Source organism: Mchenga conophoros, linkage group LG13 (genome assembly GCF_057382185.1).
Source record: "Mchenga conophoros isolate Kocher_MC1m ecotype Shallow Benthic linkage group LG13, M_conophoros_male_GT1.1, whole genome shotgun sequence".
Classification (NCBI taxonomy): domain Eukaryota; kingdom Metazoa; phylum Chordata; class Actinopteri; order Cichliformes; family Cichlidae; genus Mchenga; species Mchenga conophoros.
This window is the reverse complement of record NC_140538.1, coordinates 22930775-22945526: the sequence shown is the minus strand read 5'-3', so window position 1 is coordinate 22945526 and position 14752 is coordinate 22930775. Positions and strand designations below refer to the sequence as shown.

At 38.0% G+C, this 14752-nt stretch overlaps 1 protein-coding gene across 4 annotated transcripts in view; it reads right to left on the bottom strand.

Moving 5' to 3' along the window:
- tasp1 (taspase, threonine aspartase, 1) overlaps positions 1 to 3916 on the bottom strand; it is an 82307-nt gene extending 78391 nt beyond the window's left edge. For 2 of the 4 annotated variants that reach the window (XM_085297281.1, XM_085297278.1), the window contains exons 1-4: positions 3731 to 3916; positions 3025 to 3229; positions 2764 to 2831; positions 1404 to 1472 (exon numbers count right to left, since the gene is read on the bottom strand). In XM_085297281.1, the coding sequence (XP_085153407.1) occupies positions 1404 to 1472; positions 2764 to 2831; positions 3025 to 3187 (300 nt within the window). In that variant the 5' untranslated portion in view covers positions 3188 to 3229; positions 3731 to 3916. Of the gene's footprint in view, positions 1 to 1403; positions 1473 to 2763; positions 2832 to 3024; positions 3230 to 3726 lie in introns of all 4 variants that reach the window. The other 2 variants (XM_085297279.1, XM_085297280.1) reach the window with 2 other exon arrangements.
- Positions 3917 to 14752: the final 10836 nt, after the last annotated feature.

The following is a 14752-nucleotide window of genomic DNA, read 5'->3' as shown; positions in this document are numbered from 1 at the left end:
ACTCCTTTTACAGTATTGGTCAGAACTTGCACACAGTGGGTCTTCATCCAAACTGTACTCGAGGTTAAGTCCAGCAATTTGTAACTGCTGTTTCTGTCTTATGATGCACAGAAACTCTTCAAATAAACCATTCCTTTGCAAATGATCAGTTTGCAAAGGAAACAACTGCTCTTTCAAGATTTCTTTTAAATAAAAGGAAGGTTAGAAAGCAGCCTATAATTTGCTAAGAGAGCTAAAGTAATAACTTCAACTATTGTTGCCTTAAAAGCCTATAGTTCAGTTCATAAATACATTTATTCCAGACAGGCTGTGCTCAATTTTTAGAGGAAGTTTAACAAATAAATAATGCAAAATAAAAATACAGTTTTTAATATTTTGCCAGTTATTCAAAAACAGTCAGTACAGTTTGTGTAGCCACACTTCATTTATATAGAATAGCTGCTCTGAGCCTTAAAAGCACTCACGCTGTAAGACTGTCTTTCACTGAAGCTCCAATCAAAGGCTTTCAAATGGATTTGAGAACAGCCCAAAAGACCATTATTTGAATGCATATAATGTATATTTATTAAGCTATATATACATTCTGCTTATTTTAGCTTTTTGTTTTACTACTTTAAAAAAAGCTTTTCTTAAAGTATATCTTAACTTCATCTTAATGGAGGATTGCCACAGCCAGCAAAGATTATGGTTATCTTGAATAATGCAAACTTGTATTACTGTTTAAAGAAAGTATTATCCAGACACTGTCAGTAAGACTGGGGGTTTATTTTAGTCGCTATTCAACACAAAAAGGTCCAGTTAGCTCATCCTCAATGGTAGCACTTCATACCATCACACTTTACGCTTTAAAGTGCTGCCCTGCGGATATTAGTGATCCAAACTGGAGCCCATCCGTCTGGTCCATCAAGACTCACTTTCTTGCCATCTGACCATAAAATCTTTTAAAAGAAAATCTGTCGCTGGGTATTTCTTGGCCAGGTCTTACTAGTGTACTTCAAGTTACAAATTTTATTTAGTGGCAGTTGTGTTTCACCCTTCTTTCATTGGCCACATCTCCAAACACTTGAGACTTTGTACTTTCTCAACACTCCAGGGAGGGTATATTTCAAGAGTATGGTGGCAGTCAAATAGGTTCCCAGTGGACTTATTTAAAATTTGTCTTCTCCTGCCATTTTCTTGACACTGTTGTTAGTCTCAATAAGCATTTATTTGTGCAGTGGTCACCCCTCAATAGTCTGACTATTTCAAGAACCTGAAAGGCAAACCATTCCAGTGATCTGGGATTTCAAAGTTAACTTGTTTTTAAGGTGTATCTGGGACATAACATACTTGTAGATCTCGTGTAACTGAAAACTGTGTCAATATAAGTTAATTTTCTATCATCTGGATCGGAACCAACCAACCTCAAGTTCAACTAGTGCTGCAGCCACTGCCTCCACGGCAAGTGCCCCAGCTTTGAGCTGGTCAACAGCCTGCAAAAGAAACAAAACAGGTTTATAGTGAAAAACAGTAAATATATAACTAAACTCAGTTCATATGAACAATAATGTCAGTTATTTATATGAGCAAGACATTTTTTAATATCCCTGAAGCACCCAACTTAAAGCAATTATCAAATACACTTTGAATATAACCTAAAGAGATACAAAAAAACTCTCTACATTAACAGGTTTAGGTAAAAAGAGGCATAAAGGATGTAAACATTAGATTAAAAAGACTCACAACTTGTCTAAAAGTCACATTGCTTCAAAACTGGCAAAACTATGTTTTCACAATTCATGTTTTACTACTTAAAGAAACTATTAGGAATTTCATAATGGAACATTATAACACATCACTCTTTCTAATCTAAGTGTGTGTGACAATATCTCTGTCACATGACACATCATTTTCGTTTGATGAAGAATGCGTTTGATTAGATAAATGCTGTTTTTCACTTTGCCCCCGTAAAATCAGTCAAAAGATACACGTCTGTCTGTGTATGAGAGGAAAAGAACACAGACAGACTGCTAAAATCTTTTAACAAGGAAAGAAATTATCATTGGCATACAAGCAAAAGACTCATTTTCAAAGGGAACTGTTTCTGCATCGTGTTGAAACAAGCTTCTTATGCATCTACCGCTTTATTGTATTGCTTTGTTGTAACAGTGCTGGAAATAACCTGGGGCTCAATATTAAGGATGGAAGCACAATAAATAAAACTCAACATAAGTAAAAGAGGGTGCTTTAGAATGCAAAACAACAAAGGCTTTCCCACTGTAAAATGAAATTAACACAGGCAAATAAAAACTGGAATGATTCTGTATGAGTACTACAGTCAAAACACAGAAAAATATGCGGAGACAGGTGCTCTGAGAGACTCCCCATCTGACCAGAGAGAAACTGAGCAAACAAAAAATCCCAATAAATTGATTTTTAGGATGAAATGCTAAAAGTTTGGTAAACAATCTCAAACAGAAAACAACTAAGTCTATCTCTACATAAAGTAAATCAAGAGTAGAAAACCAGTAGTAAAAAAAATTGACTCTAAGGTGTCAACAAAATATGACTACCAACATATTTATTTACAGTTTAAAGTAAATGTACATGCAAATTAGGTCATTCAAATTATGGTCCATGTTGAGGTTATCTGTAATCAGCTAGTATTTTGCAGAATAGTGCCAAGTTATTTAGACAGAAGAAATACATTTACTAACATTGAACTGATTATGGGTAGCATAGCAAGTTTGCAGTTTGCTATAGCAGGCATAAAGGTAAACTTACTCGCTGGCAGGCTCTTTTGCATACATGCTTGTACTCCTTGGCCTTAGATTCTGAATGGTATCCTGCACCTAAAAGTAAATCGTTAAAGAAAAAGAACAAAAGAGGCTTTAAAAATACCATAGACGACCCCCTAAAACCAGGAAATACTTTTGAGAAAAGAGAAAATGTGAGCAGGTGTTTTGTGAATATCATACAACAAAAATATACTTGCATTTATATTTGTGCTTGATTCTGCCTACTAATTATGGTATATATAGTTACCTGCATGCACTAAAACAAAGCCACCAACGCCATTTGGCTTTTGACTCTTGCTTGATTCCTGTTTTTTGGCCCATGAGTTGGTCAGTGGAGAGGAGGGCTGCTTCTCTTCAGCAGAATTCATTAGACTTTCCATAACCCCCGCATAATTTGTCAAGCCTATCATTGCCTATCACACAGTGGTAAGAAAATCATTTTCATCGCATACCTGGAAGAGGAAAGGACATTGTCATTTCTGTCTAATACGACACTATGGAAAAGAGCCTCTTGTATACCAGCAAAGTAGCTCTAAACTACACAGATTTCCCATTGACTTAAAACTATAATTTCACGTGCACTGTATTCTTTTTAATGTTACTGTTTGCACATTTACAAAAAACAATAAACTTCGGGGATCATCCTGAATTGTCAGGGGCCAGAGGTGGATAAAAAAAAACACATTTCATGTACCCATTCTCACCCATGACATCACTCATCTCGTTAACGTTCACGTTATCAATAACTTTCAAAACAGTCGTTTCACTTAATGCAAAGCATGCCACTTTATGATTTACGTTGTTTTATAATAAAGAGGCGTTATTCCGTTTGTGTTACGTGCACGGTTGATAAGAAGGACACTGCAGACAAATAAGTTACTTCGAGTCAAGCTAGCAGTCTTGTGTTTTGCTTGTTAGCTCGCTAACACACCAATAAAACAATCCTTACTTACAACGTGCCCTTCTTTCCTGTAAGCGACACGACTGTCTGCTAATCACGACATTCACCTGGCATATGTCTTACAGGCAAAAACGTAGCATGAATCAAACTGAAACAAACTTTACTGTCAGACAGTTTCACTCTGTGCTATCCACGGCTAGCTAGTTAGCTAAAGGATACACAAGTGCTTCCTGGTTCAGATACACGTTGCTAAGGAAGTACGTTCAGCGCAAACATTGGTACACGTGGATGAGACTCACTTTTAGAGGAATAAAGAGTAAACGCTGGTACTGATGTTGGCAACTTTGTGACAGCTTTAAAATAAAGGTAAATAAAGTCATTGCTGAATGCTTTTTTTTTAATTAATTTGACGTCAGTATTTTTTATCATTTGAAAAGCAAGAGCAATTTCAGTTCATTTAGTCTCTCATCCAATTCAGAAACTTCTGTTAAAACTAATTATTCTAATTCTCGCATGCGTTAACGTCCGCAACCTATGGTTAAGTGCCATTCACTCAACTGATTAGTTTTTGTGTATTATTATATTGTTTTTGTTGTTATTTGCCCATGTTATGTGCTTTTTCAGAATCTACCACTTCAGCAATACATAGATGAAGGAACTCTGTTATATCTTTGAGGTACTTACTTGAAAAATCATCGGATTTCCTTTAGTTGCAGAGCGTCTGGTTAAGGAAGAAGTTCATAACAATGTTGCTGTTGTTCCCCTATGAACTGATGTCCTTATAGTTTCTGCTGATGTATAATACAGGGAGTGCAGAATTATTAGGCAAGTTGTATTTTTGAGGAATAATTTTATTATTGAACAACAACTATGTTTTCAATGAACCCAAAAAACTCATTAATATCAAAGCTGAATGTTTTTGGAAGTAGTTTTTAGTTTGTTTTTAGTTTTAGCTATTTTAGGGGGATATCTGTGTGTGCAGGTGACTATTACTGTGCATAATTATTAGGCAACTTAACAAAAAACAAATATATACCCATTTCAATTATTCATTTTTACCAGTGAAACCAATATAACATCTCCACATTCACAAATATACATTTCTGACATTCAAAAACAAAACAAAAACAAATCAGCGACCAATATAGCCACCTTTCTTTGCAAGGACACTCAAAAGCCTGCCATCCATGGATTCTGTCAGTGTTTTGATCTGCTCACCATCAACATTGCGTGCAGCAGCAACCACAGCCTCCCAGACACTGTTCAGAGAGGTGTACTGTTTTCCCTCCTTGTAAATCTCACATTTCATGATGGACCACAGGTTCTCAATGGGGTTCAGATCAGGTGAACAAGGAGGCCATGTCATTAGTTTTTCTTCTTTTATACCCTTTCTTGCCAGCCACGCTGTGGAGTACTTGGACGCGTGTGATGGAGCATTGTGCTGCATGAAAATCATGTTTTTCTTGAAGGATGCAGACTTCTTCCTGTACCACTGCTTGAAGAAGGTGTCTTCCAGAAACTGGCAGTAGGACTGGGAGTTGAGCTTGACTCCATCCTCAACCCGAAAAGGCCCCACAAGCTCATCTTTGATGATACCAGCCCAAACCAGTACTGCACCTCCACCTTGCTGGCGTCTGAGTCGGACTGGAGCTCTCTGCCCTTTACCAATCCAGCCACGGGCCCATCCATCTGGCCCATCAAGACTCACTCTCATTTCATCAGTCCATAAAACCTTAGAAAAATCAGTCTTGAGATATTTCTTGGCCCAGTCTTGACGTTTCAGCTTGTGTGTCTTGTTCAGTGGTGGTCGTCTTTCAGCCTTTCTTACCTTGGCCATGTCTCTGAGTATTGCACACCTTGTGCTTTTGGGCACTCCAGTGATGTTGCAGCTCTGAAATATGGCCAAACTGGTGGCAAGTGGCATCTTGGCAGCTGCACGCTTGACTTTTCTCAGTTCATGGGCAGTTATTTTGCACCTTGGTTTTTCCACACGCTTCTTGCGACCCTGTTGACTATTTTGAATGAAATGCTTGATTGTTCGATGATCACGCTTCAGAAGCTTCGCAATTTTGAGACTGCTGCATCCCTCTGCAAGATATCTCACTATTTTTGACTATTACTTCTACATACTTTTTAGTTTGTAAACTGAGAGAATAGGACAAACAGTTTTTTTTGACTGAGTAATAACAGCTCGGCAGTCTTGTTAATGTGTTCGTGTCACTAGCTCAGCATTTACATGTCCCTGTGGTCATCGTAATAATAATACCTTTAGACCAAGTTGTAAAGACAGTTGCCTACAAACATTAAGGAAATGAGAGTCTTACATGTTCTTCTACAATAGATTTCTCCCTTTATGGGTTAAACTCTGTGTGAAAAAATCTGAGAACATGAACAGAACTAAGCACTTTGTCTTGGATTATAATGTGGTTACACAAAAACTGCAAAATGGAATTCTTTTAAAAATAAAAAGGCACACAATTATATAACTGTGACAGGCCTTGTCTAAATGTGGTTATGGAGCATTGCTGTATGGAATCCTCTCTTTCTTTTCTTTCACTTAGCATCAAATGTCCAAGAACAGAAGGCAGATTGTAAAGCTCCATGGGACAAATTCATAATTTGTGCCATTTTGTAAAATGAAAAATGACTTGATGTGACCCGATTTCACCTCTCTTGCTGTGTTTCCTGGCCTTCAAAAGTACCAGAATTGTTACTGGCATTGTTGAGGTTCTTCAGTCTTCTTATATAACTTGAGTGTTTTGCAAGACACCAGACTGTTGAAAACTTTTAATCAACAACCCTTTTCTGCTCAAGGTTTTTACTGCAACGTTTAGTCCCACAGCATCCAAAGCCAGTTACACATGTTTTTCTAAAGAGCATTACTGGGGAGTTTCCTGGGGAGGTTGAGGAAAGAATGGGATGTCCATCTTGAACATTTTCTGCTGAGCCTGTCAGGCAGCTGATAATTAAACCACTGAGAGAAGCATTCAGTTCTTGCCTCACTGTGAAGAATGACTCAGTGTTGCTGTAGACACAGACAATTACAGCATCCGTGACTACAATTAGCTCTTTAAATTTCCAGGCCAGGAACTCTCCAGTCATTTTCCTCTTCCCTCTTTCTTCTTGGTCGACACAAGAACTGCAATGTAAATAAAATATGCTCCATGCACATGTTGAACGTTTGCAAAGATTGTTGCTGAGACAAAACTAATACTGTCTGAAGAAACGAAAAATCGTTAAAAAAATTCACCATAAATGTAGCAAAACTATTTTTATTTAAATCAAATTAGTTACACTTATTCTGTGCTTTGCCATAAGACCCATTCATTACTAACACAGACTTTTATATTTACGGCGCAGCAGAAGTTCTAGAGTTGGACCAAAATGAAGCACATTCTCTAATCATAATGTGAACTGTAATGTTATTTGCTTTGGATCACGTTAACAGAGATGAAAGAGTGCTGCTGACCAATTAATGGAAAGAGGGCTGGGGCCAGGGTGCACAGTGCCAAAGAGGGGCCATTCAGGCTTTAGAGGGTTGCTTTAGTATTGCATACCATCAAATCTCTGTGGAAACTTCTGCTAGCTGTTGTTAATGGTGTGCAGAGGGAAAATGCCAGTAAATTTCATTTTAATAGACATGATATCTGCCATGACCACACAGACTGGAGATAAGATTCATCTGATGCCTTCTCCACTTCGTTATCTTGACCCAGGTCACAAAGAACAGACTTTGTTAGTCTTTGAATCGCGTTGTACTAGGTTTATCCAGAAGAGCAAAAATGGAACAGAAAGATAGTGAATTTGAGTTGTATAAAAACAGCCCCGATGCAACAGTTCGATGAGACTTACATCATGTTTTGTATTCATTAAAGAAAAACACAAAGAAGCAAAAGTTTGAAATGCTTTGGCGCTATTGTACTGAAAGAAAAAAAGAAAATGGGGAGAAATAACTCAACTCTCTGTGACCAGCATTCTCCTGGAAAGAAAAGCTTTGATACAAAGAAGTTTGGAAGCATCTTGTGTCCTTTTTTTAAAAAAACATCTGAGCATCTCTCCACGCTAAATCTAATCAGCATGAGTTCAGCCAGCGATCAAGATGAAATCCCTGCTGCTCTGAGTAGGCAGAAAGCAGGCGGGTTCTGGTATGAAGAGACATGCTGGATATGGGTTTTATTAAATAAAGTAAAATAAACAGTCATAGTCATTGCAACATATTTTTCTAAAGTTACAACCCACAAGAATTCTGCATGAAAAGAACACTTGCAGTGTGATGCTTATTTAATCCAACCTCGAAACCACGCAAGGGATGAGGGCTGTGCACATTACCAATCAGCAAACAGCTCACATAATCATTCTAGTTACATTTTTAATCAGGACTAACTCAGGAGCAAAAGCAAGTGGGAAAAAAAAGTTAATTAGGTGATTCAAATTTATAATTCTGAGATACTTTGAGATATATTATATGTATAAAAGCTAGTGTATTGCTGCAAACGGGATAGTTTTATAAATGGGGCTTAATAAGCGATCTGCATGTTCTACATTAGGGAGAGGCAATGAGTAATAATGAAAATCTTGGCAACATTTTACAATTTTTCTATTCCTTTAATCAGCTCTCTGGAAAGTTACAAGAAAAGAATCTACAGCTACTTGAATTACTGACGTGAAATGTATGCCAGCTAGTCAAGTTGAGGTTTACATCCATGTTTGCCCAAATCTGTGTAATACACTGTATGACATGGAAGAAATTAAATAGGCAGCCTTTAAAAATTACTGTCACCTACTTAGTTTCTGAACAAATCTGATATTTAATCAGTCTCTTGCTCTGTTCCTGAGCACACTGTCCTGGTATTGAACACTGGCTAGAAAAGTGGGGCTTTTATCTTGTTCTGGGTTTTGTTTTGTTTTTTGTTGGTCTTTTTTTTTTCTTTGTATGTTTCTTTTGCATAATGATGTAATGCAAACTTTTGACATTTGGATGTGAAATGTCATTACTTTTTCATTTATTCTTTTAGACATTTATGTGGAATGTTTTCATAATTTAGTCCACAAAAACTGGATTTTATTGCCAAAAATTTGCTTTGTGAGGTCACAGCAACCTTTGGCAACCAAAATCTAATCGTATGCCACGGAGCTGAAGTTAAAGTTCGTGGAAAATTTGAAGAAACTCCCTCTGAGCAAGTGTTTTGGTGAAACCTCTAAATATTTAATGAATTACATTGAGTCAAATAATAGTCTGCATCAACTACAGTTTGATTTTCAGCCTCATTATTCCACAGAGACTGCACATGCTTTTTTACTAAACAACTTAACTCATCAGTATAAAAAGGTGATGTAGGTGCTGTCTGTCTGGACATTAAAAAGGCAACTGATACATTAAATCAGCACATTCTTATCTTCAGACTTTCTAAGGTTACATAACTTGACAAAACCTTAGAACTGCTTAAATCTTATCTTTCTTATTGGGAAATATGTGTTATTAATGAAAAATTAATCTTTTCTAATCTCTAAGGCAGGTGTTCCACAAGGACCTGTTCTCGGCACACTTCTTTTTTATACTAATCAGGCATAACATTAGAACTACTTGACTAATATTGTGTTGGTCCCCCTTTTAATGCCAAAACAGTCCCAAATGGTTGTGGGACTGACACCACTAGATCCCCAAAGTTGTGCTATAGTATCTGGAATCAAAATGTCCTTTAAGTTGTGAAGTGGGGCCTCAATGGATCAAACTTGTTTGTCCAGTGCATTCCAGAGATGCTTGGTTAAATTGAGATCTGGGGGATTTGGGGGCCAAGTCAACATCTCAAATTTATTGTGCTCTTCAAACCATTTCTGAACTACTGGACTGTTTTTACTTTGTGGCAGGGTGCATAATACTTCTAAAAGAGGCTACCGTCATCAGGAAATACCATTTCCATGAAAGGGTTCATGTGGTCTGCGACATTGCTTAGGTAGGTGATGTGTGCCAAAGTAACAGGACCCAATGTTTCCCAGCAGAACATTACCCAAAGCATCACATTGCTCCGCTACCTTGTCTTCTTCCTGTGGAGCATCCTAGTGTCAGATGTTCCCCAGTGAAGTGACGCACACACACCTGGCCCTCCATGTAGTGTAAAATAAAATGGGATTCATCAGATCATACCTCGGTAGTCCAGTTCTGATGGACAGGGTCACCCTGGGCACCCTGACTGGTCAATGTCTGTGCAGCATCATATGCCACAAAGAGCAATAGCTGTTCTGGGTCAGTTTTTATAGATACTGACCACTGCGGACAGGGAATACCCCCACAAGAGCTGCTCTCATCCAGTCATCTAGCCATCACAATTTGGTCCTTGCCAAGCTCACTCCAGTGTCACGGCTGCCTGGGCAGACGTGTGGAGTGTAGAGAAATTGTACCCAAGTGCGGACACTGTGAATGAGCTTTTATTTGCAGTGGGGACAGAAAACAAACAAAAGCGGAACATGACAAAAACTACACTAAACAAAGACCTAAACGAGGAGGCAGCTACAAAAGTAATGTAAAGGAATCGGAAACCTGAGAGAAGACGTAGAACACGGCACATGAATGGCTTGGATGAAGAACATGGAGAAAGGACATGGATGATATGCAAACAATCTGACAACAAACAGAGGAAGACAAAGGGCCTAAATACACAGGGGAATAATGAGGGAATGGGAAACAGGATGGAAACACACCTGGGAGAAATCAAACATGACTAGACAAAGGTGGAAGCAAAACTAAAAACATTAACAAAGGACACAGGACTATCAAAGTAAAGCAGGAAACATAACAAAGGCACAGAGACACGGACTTTACTCTGACACAAGGAGACAGAGGGAACATGGATCACAGGTAAAGCACAGAAATCAAGAGACTAGAAATTCTACATAATAATGAAAGCAAATCCTATTAATAATTCAAAACACAAAACACTGGGTCACTGACCCACGACCATGAGATCCAGTCTTTATGATTGCCTATTTTTCCATAATGTTATGCCTCTCGGTGTATATGAATGATTTTCCACTGTCGTGCTTTAGTAGGTTTTCAAATATATGCTGATGATAAAGTGATATATCAGGAAAAAAATGCCTTGTCTGTCTTCTTGCAACTGTTTTATCATTTGCATTGCTTGGTAGCATAGCTTGAAAAGTGTTGTCTTACACTGAACATCAAGGAAAGTGTGTCAGTTTGCTTTCCCTCCAGGGCTCACTGCTTAAAAGAGGTCTATGAGCCTACTAGCACATTGAGGCAACTGATGTGATTTGGATTCAAATAAAAAATCTTGATCTCATTTTAGAATTCAAAATTGGAAAAACATATTGAAAAGGTGACCAAAGTAGCAAAAACAAACATACATTTAAAACTTTTAGAGACAGTTTATCGTTTCATTACTCTTAAGTCTCAGCTGATGAAATATAATCCAATAAATAAAATTTTGGATAAAAAAATCTATAAGGGTGCACCATTGCAATGTGCTTAAGAAACTAAAAATGTGAAGTTTTGACAGTTTATCACATTTACTAGTCTAAAGTTAATATATAAATATTTATATAATATTTGTCACTGATTCTGTTCATAATTTGTATGAACAAAATTTCTAGCCAAGTGGTGGAAGGCTCAGAATCTTGTCTCTGCTTTTTGTAGATAATGTCGTTCTGCTGGCTTCATCAGGTAGTGGACTCCAGTTTGCAATGTTGCAGTTCCCAGCTGAGTGTAAAGTGGTGCGAATGAGAATCAGCACCTCCAAATCTGAGGCCATGGTCCTCGCAAAAGGAAAAGTCCGGAAAAGGATGGAGTACCCAATACAGGTTAGGGACGAATTGATCCCCAAGGTGGAGGAGTTTAAGTATCTCGGGGTCTTATTTACGAGTGACGGGAGAAGGGAGCGGGAGATCACGAGACAGATTGATACTGCAGCTGCAGTGATGTGGATGCTGTACTGGTCTATCATGCTGAACAGAGTGCTGAGTGTAAAAGTGAAGCTCTCAATTTACTGGTCAATCTACGTCATTCCCCTTCCCAATGGTTACGAGCTCTGGGTAGTGACTGAAAAGAACAAGATCACAGATACTAGCGCCGGTAATGATCTTTCTCTGAAGGGTCTCTTCCTTAGAGATAGGGTAACAAATTTGGCCATCCAGGAGGGCCTCAAAGTAAGGAGCCAGTTGAGATTGTTCGGGCATCTGACAGGGATCCCTCCTAGGCGCCTCCTGAGTGGGGTGTTCTGGGCACGTGCCTGGGATGAGACCCCAGGGCAGACCCAGGACATGATGGAGAGACTAAATCTCTCTGCTGAACTGGGAACGCCTTGGTGTTCCCCCAGACAAGCTAGAGGAAGTAGCTGGGGAGATGGAGGTCTGAGCTTCTCTGCTAGGCTGTTGCCCCCGCGAACCAGCCCTTGATAAGCAGGAGAAAATGGATAGATGGTTCCATAAGTGTTCAGGGACCATATGGCTCCTCTTAAAGTTCTGGGTTCAGCAACATGCAGAACAGATCTTAGATTAAGACTAAACAATCAAGGTCCTACATAAATATATACCTACAGTACATAGAGGTTTTTTGTTTCAGATGAGCAGAGACTATCATAACACATAATAGTTAATATGGTCAGACAAATGCTTGATTGATCAGGTAGGATGGAGAAGGAAAAAAAGCCAATACATGCATTATTTATGTAGTCTAGGGACACATTAAGACATTATCTAAGGCTTTCAGAGCTGTGTCCTGTAACCCTGTTAAAGTCCCTTGCAAGATATGGAAATTTATGGAAAAACACCAGATAAGGGAAGGCATCTAGAAAAAGCTTCAGTGGGCCAGCTGCACAGAGGCTTAAACCTTGTTTTCTGCCGGAGATCCCACTGAAGTTGAAATATTTTGTCTACACTGACTGATTGATCTGTGACAGTGAAAACACTAATTATTGTATTAAGTAATTATGTGTTTTATTATTAGGCATTGACTGAGAACAGATATGATTACATGATCCCTTCAGATAAAACAAATTAAAAAGTCACAAAAAACCTTCAAAGGGTATGTGGACATTGACATAAGAACACATTTAAACAATAATTACATAGTTGCATACTTATAATTACTATAGCCTTTAGGCTCACTTTAAGTCAGGTATAATTTTGTGCATTTCTCTGTAGATAATTGCATTATTTTACTGTTGTCATAAGTGGGATATGACATATATAGCCAAAAACAGATCAGACGATGCAATGTTCTTGCCAGTGACTTGTAGGTACAGCCTCCGGCTTAATCTTCTTGTGCTGTAACCATGACAATAACAATAGCCTACGCAAACTTACAAATATAGATCCTCCTCTTTTGGGAGTATACAGATTGCCCTAAAGAATCAACTCTTCACTGTGGCCAGCAAGCCAAGACTTATCTTGTTGCTCTTTGCAGAATCATGTCCTCGCTGTAGCCAAGACAGTCAACATTTATCTTTCTGCTGCTCACCAGACATGCAGACAGGTTGTCTGAATTACTGCTCCCTATTACGCAAACTATAACACATTAGTTAAGTAATACATACAGTATGTAACTAATTTAAATCGATTCCAGTTTTTAAAAAAAAGTCCAGACAATGGTATTTTTGTTGATTTCTAATTCATCACCCTATTAGAAAAAGAGAAGACATTACCATCATCGCAATCAAACTCAGAAAGCCATGCAAACAACATTAAATAACACTTTCATCTACTTTGGCTGATTAAATATCTACTTAGGCCAGAGCTCTGTTTTGAAAAATATGCTGTCACAAATTTTCAAAGGAAACAAACAACGTTAGTTATTCCAACATGACAGACACAACAATTGTAAGAGTGAAATGAAGACCAGTGAACAATAAAATAAGATCCAAACAGATAACATAAGAAGAAAATGCGGATATAGGTACTTGAATGTGAATACTAGACCTATGTTATAGTTGGTTATATTTTAGTATAATAGATATATTATATTGGGTATCGTGTAAACAGACGCTATGTTTTAAAGAGTGTATAAGAGCTTTTGAACCTGAATATTTACTCTAAAGTCCAAAATCAGTCCCGCTGGCTAAAATGTAGCAAGGTTGACACCCAGTGGTTTGATCCGAACATTACAGCTGTAAACCCGCAATCTCCGCCTTATTCAAATACAATATTTGTTCAAATACAGGTCAGAGGCAAACACTTAAGTTTGCTATTCCCAGTGTGGATGGTGTTCAACAGTTGGGTAAATCCGTAATAGGCAGTGAGATTGGAAACTAATTAAAAAATTATGAGGAAATTACGAGTTTCTGTGCCAGATGTGAGAGCTGATTACTTTGTCTTAATTTCCTAAAAGGTGCACCAGCTCAGTGTGATAAAGATCATTAATTTGACTGCATTAAGAGGCGGCTGGCGAGCACGTTTAAAATAGACTATGAGCAAATTGTAAACCGCGATGGCGTCCATTTATGCTGCCCCTTTCTTTTATATTTTTCCCTCAGTTGAAATGACTGAACTGCATTTAATCTGGATGCATTTCATCAAAAATGATGCTCAAAATGTTTGTTTGTTTTAAATATGGATAGGGATTATAGTTCAGATTGGATGAAAGAAATTTTCCACTATCGCATAATGTCAGTGGTTTTAGGAGCAGATGGGTCTGGACCAGACCATGGCTAATACAACAGATGACAGACGGTGGTCTCTGGAACCAGTCTCTCACATATGACAGCCTCACTTACTGGTTTGATCTGGTCTTTCCAGTCCTCTTCCATCTCTGTCCATTTGTATAAATATCATTTTTATCAGCCACAACTACAGCCAAATTATCACAAAAATCACCCAATGCTGTTAAGAATTACAAATAGATTGCACAATTGCATTGAGGCAACATTACTTCCTCACACACTGCAAATAGTTGCTCCATCATGGATAATGACATGTCATAAGAATACTAGCAAAGGGAAGTTTAGTTAACATGATTAGAAAGGTCAAAAAGTCAAAAAGGCTGCTACTCATAAGCAACAACCCTTTACATTACTCTCAAAGTAATAACTACAGTGTTCCTTGGTTTTTAACAAGCTGTTTACAT